General features: G+C 41.9%; 1 protein-coding gene across 4 annotated transcripts in view; it reads right to left on the bottom strand.

Moving 5' to 3' along the window:
* dlgap1a (discs, large (Drosophila) homolog-associated protein 1a) overlaps positions 1-19,278 on the bottom strand; it is a 161,405-nt gene that overhangs the window by 46,366 nt on the left and 95,761 nt on the right. For all 4 annotated transcript variants that reach the window (XM_052022957.1, XM_052022955.1, XM_052022958.1 and 1 more), the window contains one exon: positions 1,900-2,264. In XM_052022957.1, coding sequence (XP_051878917.1) covers positions 1,900-2,264 — 365 coding nt within the window. The remainder of the gene's footprint in view (positions 1-1,899; positions 2,265-19,278) is intronic.

Below are 19,278 nucleotides of genomic sequence, written 5' to 3'. Positions count from 1 at the left end.
ATGATGGTGGTGTTGGGGGTTGGCGGGGGGGAAGTGGGGTGATCATGTTCAAGAAAGGAAACAAATTCAGTTGGAGTAATTAGAGTGGGGGTTCCCTGCTGCCAGTTTAGAGCCAAGCAAGAATTCTCCTCAGCTAGCTCTTTCTAGATGCTAAAGAGGTATAATGTGCTTACCATGAGGCCCACAGACATGATCTTCATCAACCACTGAAAAGCTCTCTTTTGGCCTCACCTAAATTTTTGACTCCAATGACTGAAAGGGATGGAAAATCCTTTTAAATGTGTCTCTTCTCAGAAACTTATTACCATTCAATATCTGCTACAAGATTACATGAATGCTATGATCCTAACCAATAGGTACATTACAGACCTAATGCCGGTGCAGAATGGGATGTGACATAATGTGTCTTCACTCCATCTCTCTTCACAATCTTTCTTGCTACATTTTGTACCTCATCCCAATAAGCTTCGAGCTGAAGGGGAGTAGTTTATGGAATGAGCAGTAAACTGTTCAATCTTTATCATCATTATGTCAGACCAAGTTCGCCCTAATCTCAGTCATCAATTTATGACACACAGATGATGCTTACTCATGTGCACACTCAAAAACTGAGCTCCAGGTCATTGTTGACTCCTTCACTGAAGCATATGAAACAGTAGATATCTGGAAAATAATAGTCCTCCAGCAACCTGTCTCCTTATCTCAGAAGCCACCTCTCATCAAAGGCAGCCACTGATGATGAAGTTTGCCAATGCACTGGCTTAGACTTTGGCTGACTGAGGAAAAGCTCAAAATCCAGCATCAAGCTCATATTAATACCAAGCAGCTCCTCTGAGCTTCAGAGTCATGGATGACCTGCAGTAGGCACCCAAAGCATTGGTTAGTACCCACTACTGCTCTTTCTTCAAGATCCTGCAAATCAATTGGGAAGATAGCCTAACCAACATCAGCATTGTCTATCAGGTCAATGTTATGTTAGTGCTAAAATACTGGCCCCAATTTTAATGTAACCCATCCAAATAGAATGGGATGTGTTCAGAATCTATACTATTTGATTATATGGTTAGCTGAGTTAATAGGACCACACATTTTGGCAGGTTATAAAATGGGCAGGCAGTTCAAGCATGTTTCATTTTTAATGGGTGAATCAGATTAAAATTGGGGCTATAACCTTCTAACCATAAACTCACAATCAGCAAAGGCATTTTCTCAGAGAAGGGGTGCTTTCTACCTTTATTGTCTAAGAGCTGCACAGCTCATTCCACTCTGATATAAAGCAAGAGATCTTCATAGTCTTTTAGGCATCAAAGCCTTACATTTGTGTGGGTCCTAAAAATTAGGTTGCTTTTAAGTTGTTATATAGCTTGTAAAATGTCTTCATACTTATATCAATCAATCACACTCTCAGGCTTCCAATGTTCTTGGTATGTAAAGTAGGAAGAAGGGAAGCGTGCTAAAATGCAAGAGCCCAATTTGAAGATAAAGGTACCTCACAACATAGTGATGATACAATTTACAGAACCTTGAAGTTTATGAAAATCACTACAATGATTTATTTTATACGTCTTGGGGTCACAACAGATGTTAGTGGGATGTGATGGTGTCAAGTATGCTTTTATTTTCTGGGTGCCTCTACTTCAGGAGCCAGTGACCTGAGCTCTGAGGTAACCATCCAAGTTGACCTGAAGTCACTTCAAATATAAATGCAGCTCACAAACTAAGACAGGTGACATTATTAAATTAGATGTTATTCTCATTATTAGTATAGTAAAAAATGCTTCAGGATACTTGTATTAAATTCTTCTCTCTACTGTTTTAATGCTAATGCTAATCCATTTAAAAGTAACACCATCTCCAGTAACTTCTAGACAATAATACAAGTACAAATGGATACTCCACCTGTATTCCAACAGAAGAACATTTGCTTTTTCTCAACACATCCCCTTTCGATTCCTCTGCTGGCTGGATTCCTTTGTCGTTTGCTGGTGTGTTGTCAATGTACTGTTGACTGTTAGATGGTCCATGAACCTGTGCATTTGCAGCTTCAATAGCAGCAGTTAAGGCTTTGACACTATCCAAACTTTCGGTGGAGTTACTTAATCCTGACTGGCTGTTTAGATCACCCCTCTGGGTATGGCCATCCAAATATGCATCTTGAGCAGATTCTGTGCTGCTCTGCGCAGTGATTGAGATGAATGGTTTAATTGTGGTCCGTGGTGGAACTGGAGGAGGATTTTTCTTATATGTAGTAATACACGATGACACTGGTTAAACAGACAAAAGCAAAATGTCAAATATCTCTTCGAAGCTCCATCAGTAACTGTAATAATACTTAATGTCTTCATTAAGAAGTGGAAGATTAGTTAACTTATGTGATGATGCATCATCATGCCACTCAGACATAACTGAGACAAAAGTAAATAGCTCTTCCCTCTTGCTTAATAAAAAGATTCCTGAAACTTTTTAAAGGTAACTAAAATTGTTTCACATGCCTCTTTTTATTCTTGATGCAAAAAAAGCTTGTAAATATGTGATTTCCCATATTAACGTCCTTTCCACCTTAAACATATGATGCAGAAATACTTAGGGCTACACATGACATCACTATGTGCAACATTGTAGTAGGTAGTGGAAATATTCAAGTGAAAATCAGAAAGCTCTGGATAAAGATACTTTAAATCTAAAATCTAAATCATATGGGCTGCAGGTGCTAAGTGGTTGTCCCACTTTAGCTTGTTGGGCTGCATGTCAACCAAATTTTCTGTGCAGTAACCCATTTTCTCAGTGTAACTCTCAAGCGGGTTATAGACATGAGATATAGTTGTTACGAGCTATACCAAGGATCATTTCAGTCATAAGCCGACCAACTGCAAGCTTTAGTTGTGTCCAACACTAAACTGGTATTATACTTGTTCCTTTGTGCTCTCTGCAACTGTCAAGGAACAAGGTCAGGAGATTCAGGGAACAGTGAGAGATAAGCAGTTATCCCAGGAATGGCCAACAACAGTCTAATTTTAATACTTGAAAAGTAAGTATTGCAATGAGGAATGATGTCATTTGATGTGTGTCTGGTGCTGAATACAAGTCAGAGATGCAAGTACCTATGCTGAAAAGTGTCCAGTTAAATTTCCAGAGTAATGCAAAACAACCTGGAAATAACAGTTACCAGGTTCCATTCCATCCAAAGTGTATTTTTAAAAGCTCTGTGTGTTATCCTTGATAGTTTTTATCCTTCAGTCAACACAACTGAAAATATATCATCTGGTCCTTATTACTGCTGGTTCTGTAGGGGGCTGATGCTCTGTTATTGAATGAAAGGATATTGACCTAAGTAGTGGAGGGTGGGGGGAAGCTCTGGCTCTTCCAAGTCCCACAAAAAGTAACCTCTACCAGGTATGGCATTAAAATGCCTTTTGGCATCTATGTACATCATTGAACCTTGATTTATATGTATTCCTGGAGTACCAATCAGGCGGAGGGAGTTAAAATCCCCCTTGAAGTATCAGTTAATTAACTTCCACTATTACAGTTTAATTTCCCACGGTATGACACATGAACTTTGCATTTGATCATACAGAGACTTTTTTTTAAACAGGAAATCCTGAGACTACTAGTAGTCTCCCGAAGTGCTTCTTGATAGGTCTGTAGGGGGCTGTTACTCTATTATTGAAGTGGTGTGGTGTCTCATTTGTTTTTCCACTGCAAGGCGCTCATTATAGTTCTCCAAGAGCTGGCAGCTACAGAGGAACTGCACATTTGTTGTCAGCTGCAAATTAGAAATTTGAAGGGCAAATAAATTGTAATTTTTAGTTAATGGAACATGGAATATTGAATTATATTATTGTAGCTTTTACATGGACAGTTCTACCCTGATCATGGAGGAAAGGGGAGGTATTTCTGGAGTTAGCATGCATAAATGGTCTGAGGCACTTTCACAAATGACACAGAAGGACTGATTTTAACTTATGACAAGGTCAGGATGCAATGGTGGGGAGCTAGAAGGAGGCAAGCTCCTTCCCCACGGCTAGGTCGGTATGAGGCCTGGACTACCTTAAATCACAGCCTCATTTTAATGTTGCAGTTCTGTCTCCTCCTGAAACTGGAAGGTGTGACAAGGCCAAATAGCCTGGAATATTATTCTGTTAAACCCAGCATGTGGGAACGGAAACATTGGAGCCGAGGTAGGCTATATGGCCTTTCGAGCCTGCTCTGCCATTCACTTCGATCATGGTTGATCATCTATCTCCCAATACCATATTCCCCCTAGTTAGTGATGTAGAAATTTATTCCCTTCTTAAAAATATTCAGTGACTTGCCTCTATAGCATTCTGTGGTAGAAAACGGAAGGAATTTGTCTTCATCTCAGTCCTAAATCTCTAGCCCAGTAAGCTGAGACAGTGACCCACATGTTCTAGACATCCCAGCCAGGCCAAACATCCTCCTGCATTAAGTCCACCTGGCCCTGTCAGAATTTTGTAAGCTTCATTTAGATCCTCTCTCACTCTTTTAAGATTTAGTGAAGAGTACACCAAACTTACTGGACTTAATCTGTTCTGGGTGTTGGTTCAAGTTCAGCAGCCTGGAACGTGTATTAGGTCTGGCCCGGTGGGCTGGAATGGATATTGGGTAAAACCAAATGAGATCAAATGGGTGTTGGGTGAGAAGCAAGAACATGCCAGGAACTCCAAGGATTTAGTCTACATGGGTTGTGGCATCAATATGCTGAAGGTTCTGTATGTAAAACAGGCCCCCACATCGCATCGCAACCCGCTCCCCAACCCTATACTTGATCTAACCTCAGCTAAGAAAACAGGAGGAGGGAATGTGGCATTGCCTTAACATCTTACCCACACCATTCCTGCTAACTCATCATGCGTGCCAATAGGATTAAAAATGAGTCTGTTGTAACTGATTTTTAAGGGACTCTATTTATGACGCTGAAAATTAGAAGCATACCTGATCATGCTGGCCACACACAGACATGGTTGTGTGTTATTCAATAATGCATACAAAGCCTCAATTCGTTTCTTGGCCCCAGAGCTACGATGAACAGCTGCAGTCTGAGGCAAGTTATTACAGGTCTTTGTATTGTGTGAGCTGTTACTCCCTTCAGATAAGCTCAGATATATGCAGCATGTCTGTAAACCACCCCAGGCATTTTCTAACCAGAAACCATGAGGGTTGCCTCACCTTGCTCAAAACAAAGCTGCAGACATCCAAACCTGTCAAATTCCCCCAATTCCTGGTGACAGCTAATTCCAGTGTGCCTCATGTACATATATTTTTCTCCATCACTGAAAATGAATTAACTTATCTCCATTAATTATGGTTGGTTTAAAATTTCCTTCCCAACATCAAATGCAAAAAATACTACAAAAAGTAAAAAAAAACTGCAGATGCTGGACCTAAAATAAAAACAGAAAATGCTGGAGATATTCAGCATGTCAGGCAGCATGCTGTCTGTTTCACTAGAGTGAAAATTTCAGTTTAATGACCTTCCATCAGAACAGTTTCTGATGATCTGTTGAGGTATAGCCCCTTACACACTCATGACTGTGTGGCCAGCTTCTAACTCCATTTACAAGTTTGTTGGTCTCAAACAATGACAAGACGGAAACAGCAAGACATAGAGAGCCTAATGACTCTGTTAAGACAATAATTTCTCTCTGTCAGCAAAATAAAAGAGCTGGTCATTGACTTCAGGAAGTGGGGCAGAATACACGCCCCTGTCTCTATCAATGGTGCTGAGGTGGAGATGGTTGAAACCCTCAAGTTCCTAGGTGTAAATATCACCAACAATTTGTTGTGGTCCAGCCATAAGATTCTATGGCCAAGAAAGCACACCAGCACATCTACTTTCTAAGAAGAGACATATCCGTCTATCAAAAGACACACCGGAGATCATCTTCATTATGCATCAACTTCAAGAAGAATTCAGGGATTCAGGGAGCAGGATCAGCTGCCATCTGAAGTCTTTTTTGGAACTTACAAATAACCGTTCAACTTTATCAACAACTGAAGGGGGGGGGGTGCGGTTTGCTGTGGAGAACCCTTCTCAAACTTGTCTGCTGTTAGAGATTCATTTGTACTTTATATCAGTTACATGATGACAAGCTAGCCATGATTCTAATCAAAAGGCCCACCACAAACCTAATCCCAGTGCAAAATGGGGTCAAGCATAGCTGTGTCACTGCTCTAACTTTTTTTCAATCTGTCTTGCCACACTTTTGTTCCTCAACTCCAAGAAGCTTCCTGACGGAGTGGATTTAGCTCACAGGACAAAGAGGAAAATGTTCAAACCACATCCCTTCCACATCAGAACCAAAGTCACACCAGCCTTAGCCATTGAACCACAATATGCCAATGATGCTTGCAGGTTGCCAGCACATGTCCAGACGCTGAACTCCAAATTATTGTCAACTTATTTACTGAAGTATGTGAGAGAATGGGTATTATGCTAAACATCTGCAAAGCAGATTATCTACCAATTTAGCCCTGCTCTACAATACCACCCACTGACGGTAAAGGTTCACAATGAGGCCCTGGAAAATGTGGACCACTTCCAATATCTTTGAAGCCACAATTCAGCCAAGGCAGACATCAGTGCTGAAATTCAGTACTGCCTCCAATGCACCAGCAGAGTCTTTAGCCAAGAGAAGAGAAGTGTATTAAGATAAAGACCTCACACTTGGCAGAAAGATCATGGTCTACCAGGCAGCAGTAATCCCCCCTTCTGTACACTTCAGAGACATGGGCTTCTAAGCACTGGGGAGATACCATCAATGCTGTCTAATCCTCTAAATGTAGGGGGATAAAATAATGTCAGCTTCCTTTCCCAGGCCAACAGTTCCAGTACTGAGGAGTTAATTACATTTAGTCAACTCTTTCGGGTGAGCCATATTGTTCACATGCCTGACACCACACTCCTGGGAAAGACAAGATTCTTAAAACACTTGTCCTGTGGCTGTACTTTGTTGTTAAATTGCAGCATTGCTTCATATAGTATGACTGACACTGCAAAATTGCCTTAGTGATTTGCTCACAGATCTTTTAATAAGATAAAAAGAGAACTTAGAGACCCAAGTAAATAAACTTCATATATGCCTGTGAGTGTATCATGCTATTCATCAGAGATGAGATCTTTGTTGTGGCAAAGCATTACTGGGGGGGGAGGGGGGAGTGGAGGAAATGATTCAGGTATGCTCTCAAAGCCTCTATAAAAAGATGTATCAACCTTGTTGACCTGTGGAAATCATTGGTTCATGAACACTCAGAATGGAAAGGGGAGATCAGGGAACACACAAAAGCTCAGTGAAAATTCACCAGTTCCTGTTCTACCCATCAAGCATCTCCTGCCCCACCTGTGGATCCCACATTGGCCTCATCAGCTGCCTCAGAACAGGAAGTGGCAGTCATTCTGGACACAGAGGGACTGCGTAAAAAGGATTCTGGAGATTAGTATCGAGCTGGAGAGATATAGAAGTAACAAACATCATCTTATAACCCCCACTTTCTTCTTCTTCTTCTTCTTCTTCTTCTTCTTCTTCTTCTTCTTCTTCTTCAAGCAGTCCATGTGGGAATCTCCTGATTATTATAACTACTTTACCAATTATCAACGAATTTTCCTGAGGATAACCTGAAACTGGCAATCATTTTTCCTTAAACTGGACTTGGCAAAATTGATTTATTTATTCTCAAGATAAAACCTGGAATATAGGCAGATGAATCTGGCAAGAAGAATACTAGGTGAAATCCATGCAGATTTTGGTTTTGAACTTAGTTCTAAAGTGATGCTGTGAAAAATCTCTGCACCCCATGCTTTAATTACAGTAAAACATCAATGAACTTAAACTTTGTTCTTTTGACATGCAAACAAAATTTACTCTGACCTCTGATGGAGTAGTATGATTCACTCACAGGCATATGTAAAGTTTATTTATTTTGACCTCCAAATTTTATTTATATCTTATTAAAACATCTGTTAGAAAAGCATTAAGGGAATTTTGCAGCGTCAGTCTTATTAAACAATGCAACGATGGAATAGGGTGCAGCCACAGGACAAGTCTTTCAAGAATTTGACTCGTGGCTTCTCAGAGCACAGAAAGAAGTGTAGAATTTGTATCAAACATTTCAATGGTATGCTCCAGCAGTTAAGACGACGAAACAGTAATGCTTTTCATCAGTTTCAGTTTGGTTTCTGCCAGATGCACAATACAACTTAGAAACACCAATGACCCTAAACTTCCAGACAGCCTTGATAGCATATACCAAAGCTGACAAATTACACAAGAATGCATTAGGACTACCACTCCCATCATGAGTCACAGAGCAGGAAATAACTTGGGGGGCAGAAAGTCAGGATTTGTTTTGAAACTCTTCAATGGATCTGCTACCCACATGTTTTCAGAAACGCAGGTGGTGAAAAAATTCCCACTCCTGCAATGAACAGTAGTTTATAACAGATACTAAGCAGGTTAACCATTATGCCGTTGTTCAGCAACCCTGTCCTAGACTTTCCCTCCTTCCATTTTATCAGCTCACTTCTCTAATCTGCAGAGGGTTGTTTGTAGAACAAACATCAAGGGAGCCGCTAACGCCGGAGGATAAGTTATACAGCTGCTTTTGAAACATATCAATTACTCAGCCACTAGGCAAGAAAAATCAGCTGCACTGCAATTAAAAATTGCCAAACTAAAGCCAAGGTAAAAGCTTAACAAAACGCCTGACTGCCTTTTGTTTTGACTTGTAGAAGAAAGCAGCAAAACATCTCTATAAGTCATTATGTATTGTGGAGTACACTGACCTATTTTAATTTAAAATGTGAATGTATATGCAATGTGCAGGACAAAGGAACTTTAAACAAACTGTGGTGAGTGCCATACATAGTATCATCGTGTGGCATTGAACAAAACTTTTGTAATTATGCAGTAAGTCAATGTTATTGATGACAGCAATATAAACTATGAAAGTTATCAACATCACGCTGTTCCTCATTCACTTTATAGATGTACAACCCTTTTCATTTATCTGTTATTTTATGTGATATCAACTAACACCGCATAAGATTTTTAGCAGTTTTCTTTTTCCCTTATGGAACCACGGCTGATGCAATGGGCAGCTTGCTTGCAGATTAAGGCCTAACAATTCTTCTGTGCTTAAAATCACATGTTACAACAGGCTGTTTGGAGGGTTGGTTTGGGGTGGGTGGGGGGAGGGGATGATATCTGTTTTTTGTGCTGTTTTCAGACACTAACATTCTGCTGCACATAAGGCCCAATGTGTTGCATACAGAAGAACAGCTTGTAAATGTGTACACTTGTGTATGAAGGCTCTGCAATCTCCCACCATTCTAAAAACTGTAGAATTGCAAATGGAGACACAAGAGACTGCAGATGCTGGAAATTAGAGCAACACACAAAAAGTTGGAGGAACTCAGTGGGTCAGGCAGCACCTATGGAGGGAAAAAGACAGTCGACGTTTCGGGTTGAGACCCTTCATCAGGGCTGGAAAGAAAGAGGGGAGACAGCCAGTATAAAAAGGTTGGGGGGGGGGGTGGGAAGGAGTGGAGCAAGAGCTGGCAGGTGATTGGTGGATCCAGGTGAGGAGGGGTGATAGGCAGGAGGGGGAGAGTGGGCATGATATAAGAAGTAGGGAGGTGATAGGTAAAAGTGACAAATGGTTTAAGAAGATGGAATCAGATAGGAGAAGACAGAATAAAGGGAAGGAGGAGAGGAGGCGAACCGGTGGGAGGAATGTGGATGATAGGCAGATCAAGAAGGTGGGGATGGGGAAAGACAGGGGGTGATGGGGACCAGTGGGATAAGGGAAAAAGGGGTGACAGAGGGGAGTGGTTACCAGAAGTTGGAGAAATTGATGTTCATGCCATCAGGCTGGAGACTGCCAAGGAGGAAAATGAGGTGCTGTTCCTCTAATCTGCATCTAGTCTCAACTTGGCGGTAGAGGAGGCCGTGGACAGACATGTCAGTGTGGGAATGCGAAGTGGAATTAAAATGGCTGACCACCGGGAGACCCCAGCTGGCATGGCGGACTCGAGGAAGCAATCCCCCAATCTGTGTTGGGTCTCATCGATATAGAAGAGGCTGCACTGGAGCACCGGATGCAGAGGGCAGACGTGCTGGAAATAGAAGAGATGAGGGTGAGGGCTGCATCAATAGCAGAGGGGGGAACCCCGTTTTCTGAAAAAGGACATCTCAGATATTCTGGAGTGGAAAGCCTCATCATGAGAACAGGTGCGGCAGAGACAGAAGAACAGTTACATCGACCATACCTCTTCCCACCCTGTCACTTGCAAGGATGCTATTCCCTTCTTTCAGTTCCTGCGTCTCCACCGCATCTGTTCTCATGATGAGGCTTTCCATTCCAGGACATCCTAGATGTCCTCCTTTTTCAGAAAATGGGGTTTCTCCCCCACTGCTATCGATGCAGCCCTCACCCGTATCTCTTCAATTTCCCGTACATCTGCTCTCGCCCATCTCCCCAAACATAACATGATTGTGTTCGCCTAGTCTTCACCTACCACTCCATGAGCCTGTTAATCTAACATATCATTCTCTGCAACTTCTGCCATCTCCAATGGGATCCCACCACCATGCACATCTTCCCCTCCCCTCTTCGCTTTCTGCTGGGATCGCTCTCTCCATGACTCCCTTATCCGCTCATCCCTCCCCACCGACCCCCCTCCAGGCACTTATCCCTGCAACCGCACTATGTGTTATACTTGCCCCATGTTATATCAAAACATGTTACAGCAAACCATACATCATTCTGCTGTTTATCAATTACAGCTCAGCGTTCAACACCATCATCCCCTCAGTACTAATCAACAAGCTTCAAAACCTGGGCTTCTGTACCTCCCTCTGCAACTGGATCCTCAACTTCCTTATTGGGAGACCACAGTCAGTGCAGATCAGTAGTAACATCTCCTCCTCGCTTACCATCAACACAGGCGCACCTCAAGGATTCATGCTTAGCCCACTGCTCTACTCTCTCTACACTCATGACTGTGTGGATAGGCACAGCTCAAACGCTATCTATAAATTCGCCAATGACACCACTGTTGTTTGCAGAATCTCAGATGGCGATGAGGAGGCGTACAGAAGTGCGTTAGATCGGTTGGTTGAGTGGTGTTGCAACAACTCCTTGCATTCAGCATCAACAAGACCAAGGAGCATTCTGACTGGTTGCATCACTGCTGGTATGGAGGCTCCAATGTGCAGGATAGAAAGAGGCTGCAGAGGGTTGTAGACTCAGCCAGCTCCATCATGGGCACAACCCTCCCTACCATCGAGGACATCTTCAAGAGGTGGTGCCACAAGAAGGCAGCATCCATCACTAAGGACCCTCACCACCCGGAACAAGCCCTCTTCACGTTACTACCATTGGGGAGGAGGTACAGGAGCCTGAAGACCCACAATGTATGTTTCAAGAACAGCTTCTTCCCCTCCGCCATCAGATTTGTGAACGGTCCATGAACCCATGAACACTACCTCATTATTTCTCTTTTGCACTATTTATTTATTTTTTTAACTCATAGTAATTTTTATGTCTGGCACTGTACTGCTGCTGCAAAACAACAAATTTCACAACATACATCACTGAAAAAAACCTGATTCTGATCTCCTCCCTCACCACCATTCAGGGCCCTGAACAGTCCTTCCAGATGAGGCAATCCTTTACATGTGAATCCATCACTGTCATTTATTGTTTATTGCATCCGGTGCTCCCAGCACGGCCTCCTCTACACAGATTCGGGGATGGCTTCAGCGAGCACTTTCGGTCCATCTGCTGTACCAGCCGGGATGTCCTGGTGACCATCTATTTTAATTCCACTTCGCATTCCCACACTGACATATCTGTCCATGGCATCCTCTACTGCCAAGTTGAGGCCAAATGCAGATCAGATGAACAGCACCTCATATTGCGCTCTGGTAGTCTCCAGCCTGATGGTATGAACATAGATTTCTCTAACTTCCGGTAACCACTACCCTCTGTCTCCCTTTTATCTCTTATCCCACCGAACCCGAGCACCATATCCCTTCCCCCTCCCCCCCACCCTCTCGCTCTGCCCATCACCCATATATTCCTCCCACCGGTTCCCCTCCCCACCTCCTTCCCTTCATTCCATGGTCCACTATCCTCTCCTATCCAATTCCATTTTCTTCAGCCCTTTGTCACTTCCACCTATCACCTCCTAGCTTCTTACATCATTCCCACTCCCCCCCTCACCTGGATCTGCCTGTCACTCACCAGCTCTTGCTCTGCCCCTTCCCCCCATCTTTTTATACTGCGCATCCCCTTCTTTCTTTCCAGTCCTCATGAAGGGTCTCGATCCAAAACGTCAACTGTCCATTTCACCTCCATAAATGCTGCCTGACCCACTGAGTTCCTCCAGCTTTTTGAGAATTGCAGAGGAAGTGTGTTGGCATGCAGACTGGGGAAAGGGAAAGATTGGAAAAAGGGTAAGACCAGGGGGATTGGGGGGAGGATACCCAGGTGGGAAATGATCAGTGAGCTGGGAAGACAATTTATGGTGTCGGGGATGTGCTTGGGAAGACCAGTAAGCATGAAAAGTTAATGAAGATTAATGAGTTGGATTTCCTGACAAGAGCCCAGATAAAGTCAGATTCTTTATCTAATGCCAAAGCAGGCTTCAGTCCTCTGGTTAAGACCTATTTCAGTGTTTGAGGCATATGCTGTTTCTAATAAGATTTCATGCAAGTAATGTCAAAAGGGAATTGTAGGCTGATTAACTCTGAATACCCACGCCGTTTCCACAAAATCCACTAAATATACTGGCTGGATAAGTAAAGCAATGTCAGTGTCCTCTCCCAGTGTTGAGACCGTAATCAAATTCAGTTGGCTAAGGTGGTGAAGACATTTTGTTCGCGTGTCCAATACCAGACTCCTGAAACAGACTCTCTATTCCAAACTCTGTCACAAGAGATTACCAGGTGGACTGAGAAAAAGATTCAAGGATATTCTTAAAGACTCCTTGAAAAATATGTAACATCCCCAATGACTCATGGGAATCTCTGGCCTATGAATTCTCTAAATGGTGAAGGCATATTTGAGATGGCATTGAGAACTTTGAGTTCCTGTATCAAGAGCACACCGAAGGCCAGTGTAAATGACAGTAAGGACTGCACTACCCCCCAAAGTGGAAGAATCTGCAGCTCCCACATTAGCCTCACCAGACACTTCAGTACTCACAGACCTGGAGTGGAAGCAACTCATCCTCAATAATGAAGAAATATACCCTCAATACATATTGAAAATTACAGAAGTGTGTTAATAGTGGACAAAGCACCCGATGATATTGGCACAAGTAATAGAAACTGTAAGTTTGGCTTCTGAGTTTAATTTGGGCACGTGTGTGACATGCGGGGGATGGAGCAAGTGTCAGGCTTACATGATGGTGCCACTTGAGTGTTTAATTCCCGAGCATGTTGGTAATAGTTAATCTGTGGAAATTACTCCCTGGCTGGTTGGCAGGAGAAGGGTTGTAGGCTTTCCCTTAATAACTGGCATCCTTCTTTTGTTTATAGGAAGGTGACACCTGAATCTCAAAGCTCTGCAGTTGATGAGAATCAACATTTGTCTTCCTTTTCTGTCATGCTTCTGATCAGTTGTACTCTGTGGCTCACCTGGTGCATGTTGTTGAACTGACTGATTAGGTCTCCTGAGACAGGTGCAACTACGCTGATGCTTCCTTTAGATGATCAATGCTTGATCAAGGGTGCTGAAAGACAATGGTTGGGACAGTTATAGAGTCATACAGCATGGAAGCAGGCCACTTGGCCCACCATGTCCATGCTGACCAGTAGACATCCACCTACAGTAATTCCACTTTCCAGCACTTGGCCCCTAGCCTCTATGCCAAGACAACTCAACTGCTCATTTGGATACCTCTTAAATGTGGTAAGTGACTTCGTTTCCACCATTCTTGCAGGCAGTGTATTCCAGGTACTCACCACTCTCTATGTGAAAAAGGTCCCCTTCAGATCACCTCTAAATCTCTTACACCTTACTGTAAGTCTATGTCCTCTAGATTTACCTACTTCTGATAATAGGAAAACAATCCCTCTCAGGTGTCATACTGCTAACATGTGCTTCCTATAATGTGGTGATCAGAACTGCACACAGGTACAGCTGAAGTCTGACCAACATTTTATAAAATTGGAGCATAGCCTCCTGGCTCTTGTAATCTATGTCCTGAGTAATGAAGGCCAGTATGCCATATACCTTCTTAACCACATTATCTACCTGCACTGCCATCTTCAAGGTTCCTCTGTCCTGCAACACTCCCTAGGATCCTACCATTCATGGTGTATGTTGTAGCCTCAATAGTACTCCCAAAATGAATCAGCCTAAAGCATTGTTACAAGTGGGATTTGTGAAAACAGAAAACACTGGAAACATTCAGCAGGTTGGGCAGCATTTGTGAAAAGAGAAACCGTTACTATTTCAGTTGGAAGACCCTGACAAAGGGTCTTTGGCCAAAAATGTCAACTCTGTTTTGTTTTTTAAAGATGCTGCCCAACCATTTGAATGTCTCCACGATTTTCTGTTCTTATTTCAGATTTCCAACATCTGCAGTTTTTGCTCTTCAGACTTGTGGAAACATTGGGTCCAATACACTCTACTATTGTTTGCAATGAAATTGTTTGCATGTACTTGAAAAAGGGAAAAAAAATTAACTGTTTAAAGACAATACCAGTCTTCAGCTTCAGTGTGCTTTCCAGACTATACATTTATTCAATCCCTCAATTTTTTAAAAACTAGAATGTCAAGGAAGATCTGTTCAAAGAACCAGATGCTGTAAAACTACAAAAGCTTCAGTACATTTTTGTTCCTGTCTGGTCTCGTTCATCTTGTCTGGGAAGCAGATAATTAGAGTTGAAATGCTGAAAGAGTGAAGAGATAGAGACTGAGAGAAACTGAAAGTGTCAGTTGTTTTGCACCTAGATAATGCTGGAAGCTTACTTTGTGGATTCACTTTTACAAAATCAAATCGAGAATAGTTTCCATTTAAAATGGCAGTAAAGATGTGCTCTACTATAATACATGTATGTAAAGCCCTGATAAACCGCAATGCCTAGAAGTTAAGTTAAATTTATGAGCAAAATAAAATGCAAATGTAAATTGGTGACCTGTGTGGATCAAGATACTTGAGAGATTTATTCTGGGTTTGGCTGCACATGGAAAGCATTCTGCAAGCAATGGCATCTGACAATGCACAACACATGTCTGCCTGCCAATTTTGACAGTTTGGAATAACCTTTCTGGTCTGCAGGTGACTCATGCAGATGCAGTTTTCTAACAGGCCTATGAAACTCCCTGAGAACACCCCAGCTTGGTGTTAGAAACTAAGTCAAGTACTCCCCTTTATGTCACTGGGGAAGACCTTTTGTTACTCTAAAATCAGGATCGCTTGCCCCTGTGCCCTGCTGTTTTCTGTTGTATGATGAAGTGTTCCAGTGAAGTGTTCCTCTATGAACCTGGCTCAGCACAAGCAGCTGACTGGATTCAAGACCACTTTGACAGCCAGTGAGTCTCTGGATGCACCGCAGCCACTCCATGTGCCGTTAATGGTGCAAAGTATATTCCAGCCCATAATGTTTTCTTATCACTAGCATGCTAAAAAAAAAGGTAGAATGCATACTTTGCCAAACGGTCTTGACAAAATATATTGCTGCCCTGTTCTTGGAGTGGTTTACACATAGCCTACTTCCTCCTTAGTTGTACCCTTCTCAGAAGTAAAGACTAATCCCGAAGATGCAAGCATCTCAATGTAGTATCTATTCTGTGAAATTCTGCAGTAGCCTCAGTCATAAATTATCATTTCTACAAGAGAACTTTCTGCCCAATGATTTCTTTCTTGGTGAACGAAAGACTTGGCCATTTAAATATTATCACAACCTTTGAAGAACTGCACCAACATATGGAAGCATGTTTCCACCAACAGTCCCAACCCAGCCTATTGGCTCATATGAAAATTTTTGGAAACTCCCAAAATCACATCCTACTAAGAGTAATTTTGGTGGACAATCTGAAATAAAAGCAGAAAATGCTGGAAATATTAAGCAAGTCAGAGAGTGTCTGTGCAGAGTGAATCTGAGTTAAGAGTTCAAGTATTAAGATGTTAACCCCATTTTAACTCTGCTTGTCACTTATCAAGGGTTTCTTCTTTCTTTACACAGACAAATGCCAGAAAGGTATAAAGCTTCCCTGTTTCTGTCTCCATTCCAGCAATCCTTGAAAAAATTGTGGGGCTGCACATAAGGTCAGGCATAGTCAGAGGATCAACGGAATGGGAAGGAAGGAGAGGCTTGTAGAGTTTATGGAAATGTGGTGAGATTAACCTTTGAGGGGTGTAGATGAGAAAAAGGTTCTAAGTTCATCATCTTGGTGCAGATTCAGAAAGGGTATGTCATTAACTGTAGTAGTGTCAGTAAAAGTAGTCAAATCAGGGGATTTGAGGAGTTAAAATTTATAGAAGGCAGGGATATGGAAAGCAAACAAAAAACAGATGCTGAAAATCTTAAATAAAACCAGAAAATGCTGGAAATACTGAGTAGGTCAGGCAGCAACATGTCGGAGAAATCTTTGTCAGTCCTTTAAAAAAAATTAAAAATTTTCATTTAAAATTTTATTTACAGCGTGGTAACAGGCCCTTCCGGCCCGACTAGTCCGCGCCGCCCATTTTAAACCCAATTAACCCACCCGTACGTCTTTGCAATGTGGGAGTAAACCGGAGCACCCGGAGGAAACCCACGCAGACATGGGAGAATGTACAAACTCCTTACAGACAGTGACGGGAATCAAAACCCGATCGCTGGTGCTGTAAGGGATTAACGTGGAGCTGGACGGTTGGGGGGGGGGGGTGGAAATTCTGATGAAGGGTCTCTGACATGAAATGTTAAGTCTGTTTCTCCTTCTATGTATGCTGCCTAATTTACTGAATATTTTCAGCATTTTCTGTTTTTATTTCAGATTTCCAGCATCTGCAGTTTTAGTTATCTTCATCTGGTGTGGAATGTTACATCATCAGAACAGATTCAACGGAAGCAGAGATGGGTCAGTGAGCAGGAAATCTAAAAATGGCGTAGATTTACATATTTGGAGGTGTAAGACACTTTCTCTTGATGAGTCATGTATATCTGTCTCCTCTTCCACATTCTTTCTTTCTGCCTCAGCTTCTGCAAGACAAATTATTACTGTATAATAATCCTTTTAAAGTTGATGTAGCAATGGTTGTGTGATCTAGGTCAAGTATTTTTGACAAATATTCATGCAGAAACTGTGCCTATTCACATTCCTCGCTGTGTTTCTCTATCAGTGACTGCTAAATATGCTGCTGGCTCAGTTGCTGAAATTCTATACTTAACCTGGGTTTTGCATTTCTGTGGGAAAGAAATGTTCTGAAACATGAACTAAAGCATTTCTCATTTGTTAGTGAAAGAGAGTAGAATAGAAATTTGGCTCATTCAAGAAGTTTGTGTACCAACACACATTTCACAACTGGAAAAGCATTACACCTAAGTGTTTGATCATCATCACCCTGGAATGACATGGTCTTACTCCAACAGGATTGATTTCAGAGTCCTGCTATTCTTACCTACATTCCCCTACCTCATGGAACTGAACTAATCCCCACCAACTTCTCAACCTGATTTTCAAACAATCTTTCTGTCCCATCCACCCCTCCATTCCCAATCACACTTTGCTTCCTAATACCCAAGAACAGAGCTGGTTGCTCCCTTTACAAACTTGAAATCCCGGTCCCTTCCCCTTGCTCCAATCCCATACCCACTCACAATGTGCCATTCACCTATCTCTTGATCCCAGCCTGCTGCATGGGCCAGTGCTGCACTGAAGATAAAAATGAAGTTAAGGTTTGTATTATACAACACTTTTCATAACTCAAGATGTCCCAAAGTGTTTCGTGGCTAAAGAAGAGATGGCTGGTCAATTAAAGAGAAAATCAACAGATCCTCAGTCATACACCCTGTCATAGAAAACAGAATGTATGCAGATATGTGAATGGTGGACTATACTCAGCCCTCGTTTCCTGAGCTTTGTATAACTACAACCAACACACCAGATCTATCATGACCTTCCAGGTGCTGGTTTGAAGTTGCAGTAACTTGTGGACATGCAGGAAGTAGGCTGGGTAAGTGAATGAAAATGATGATTGTGATAGTTTGGTGGCACTTTAATATACTCCTCTACTAGAATCTTGCTCCATTCCAGACAGGATTGAGGTATTTTCTAGCACTCTAGACCCTCCCTAAGATTTGAAAATCACACGAATCAGTAAACAGTAAGAAAGAAGTGAAAACTGACAACTATCACAACAGCACTCAAGCAACTCGTGGGTGAGAGTGATGAATAAGTGTCATTCAATATGTCCCTTTGAAGCGAGATGAGAAATTTGAAACCTTATTCAGTGCTCCCTATAGTCTGGAAACTAATTAAGAAGTGTGGTGCAATCCTGATGAGAACTGGACATTAAATATCTCTGGATGTGAAACAACATTTTGAGCTTAGATTAATTGTTTTGAAACTGATGAAGGACTTGTCGGTTACAATCATTTGACCGTCAACCAAGTTTGCAACAGGGTAGTTTCATCTGTGGGAGTGCATCAACAAAACTTTGTTGACAGTCAATGAAATGTAAGAGCTTGTAATACACAAGACAAACAGGTTTATGACAGGAAATGACATTTGTTTATCTGAAAAAGATCATTATAGCTGATTGGCCAAAATAATCAATAAAAAATTACCTTAGCAGAGACAATTAACAAAAAAGATCAAAGGTAATTGTAAATTGACTGACTATTGGCTTTATCAGGAGAGAAAGAAACATGTTTAATTAGCATTTATACTACACATCTGTACATTGAAATTCTGATCAAACCAAAGTCCTATATCAAAGTCAGAAAGTGGAGCACACACTAGTTCTTCCTTTGCCTATATTTTTTAGAATAACATTATCTATATTTTTATGTTAGTTATTTTTCAGTGCAAGGAAGGGAGACTTTAGGTGAATTTTTCACAACCCTCCATAGAAAGGGTATATAGTAGCTATTTGTGATAAGTGTTGATGTTAGTTGTGGAGAAATGCCAGTGAGAATTCCACACCTATTGCTGCTGCTGGTAAACATTTTTCAAAAATCTAAAGGAACTACACTGGATAATATTAGAAAATGTGAATATGAAATGCAAGGTTAACCCATGTGCCCCCACCCCACCCCT

The sequence above is a fragment of the Pristis pectinata genome, chromosome 9, assembly GCF_009764475.1.
Source record: "Pristis pectinata isolate sPriPec2 chromosome 9, sPriPec2.1.pri, whole genome shotgun sequence".
NCBI classification, from domain to species: Eukaryota; Metazoa; Chordata; class Chondrichthyes; order Rhinopristiformes; family Pristidae; genus Pristis; species Pristis pectinata.
This window is presented reverse-complemented; position numbering and strand designations above follow the sequence as displayed.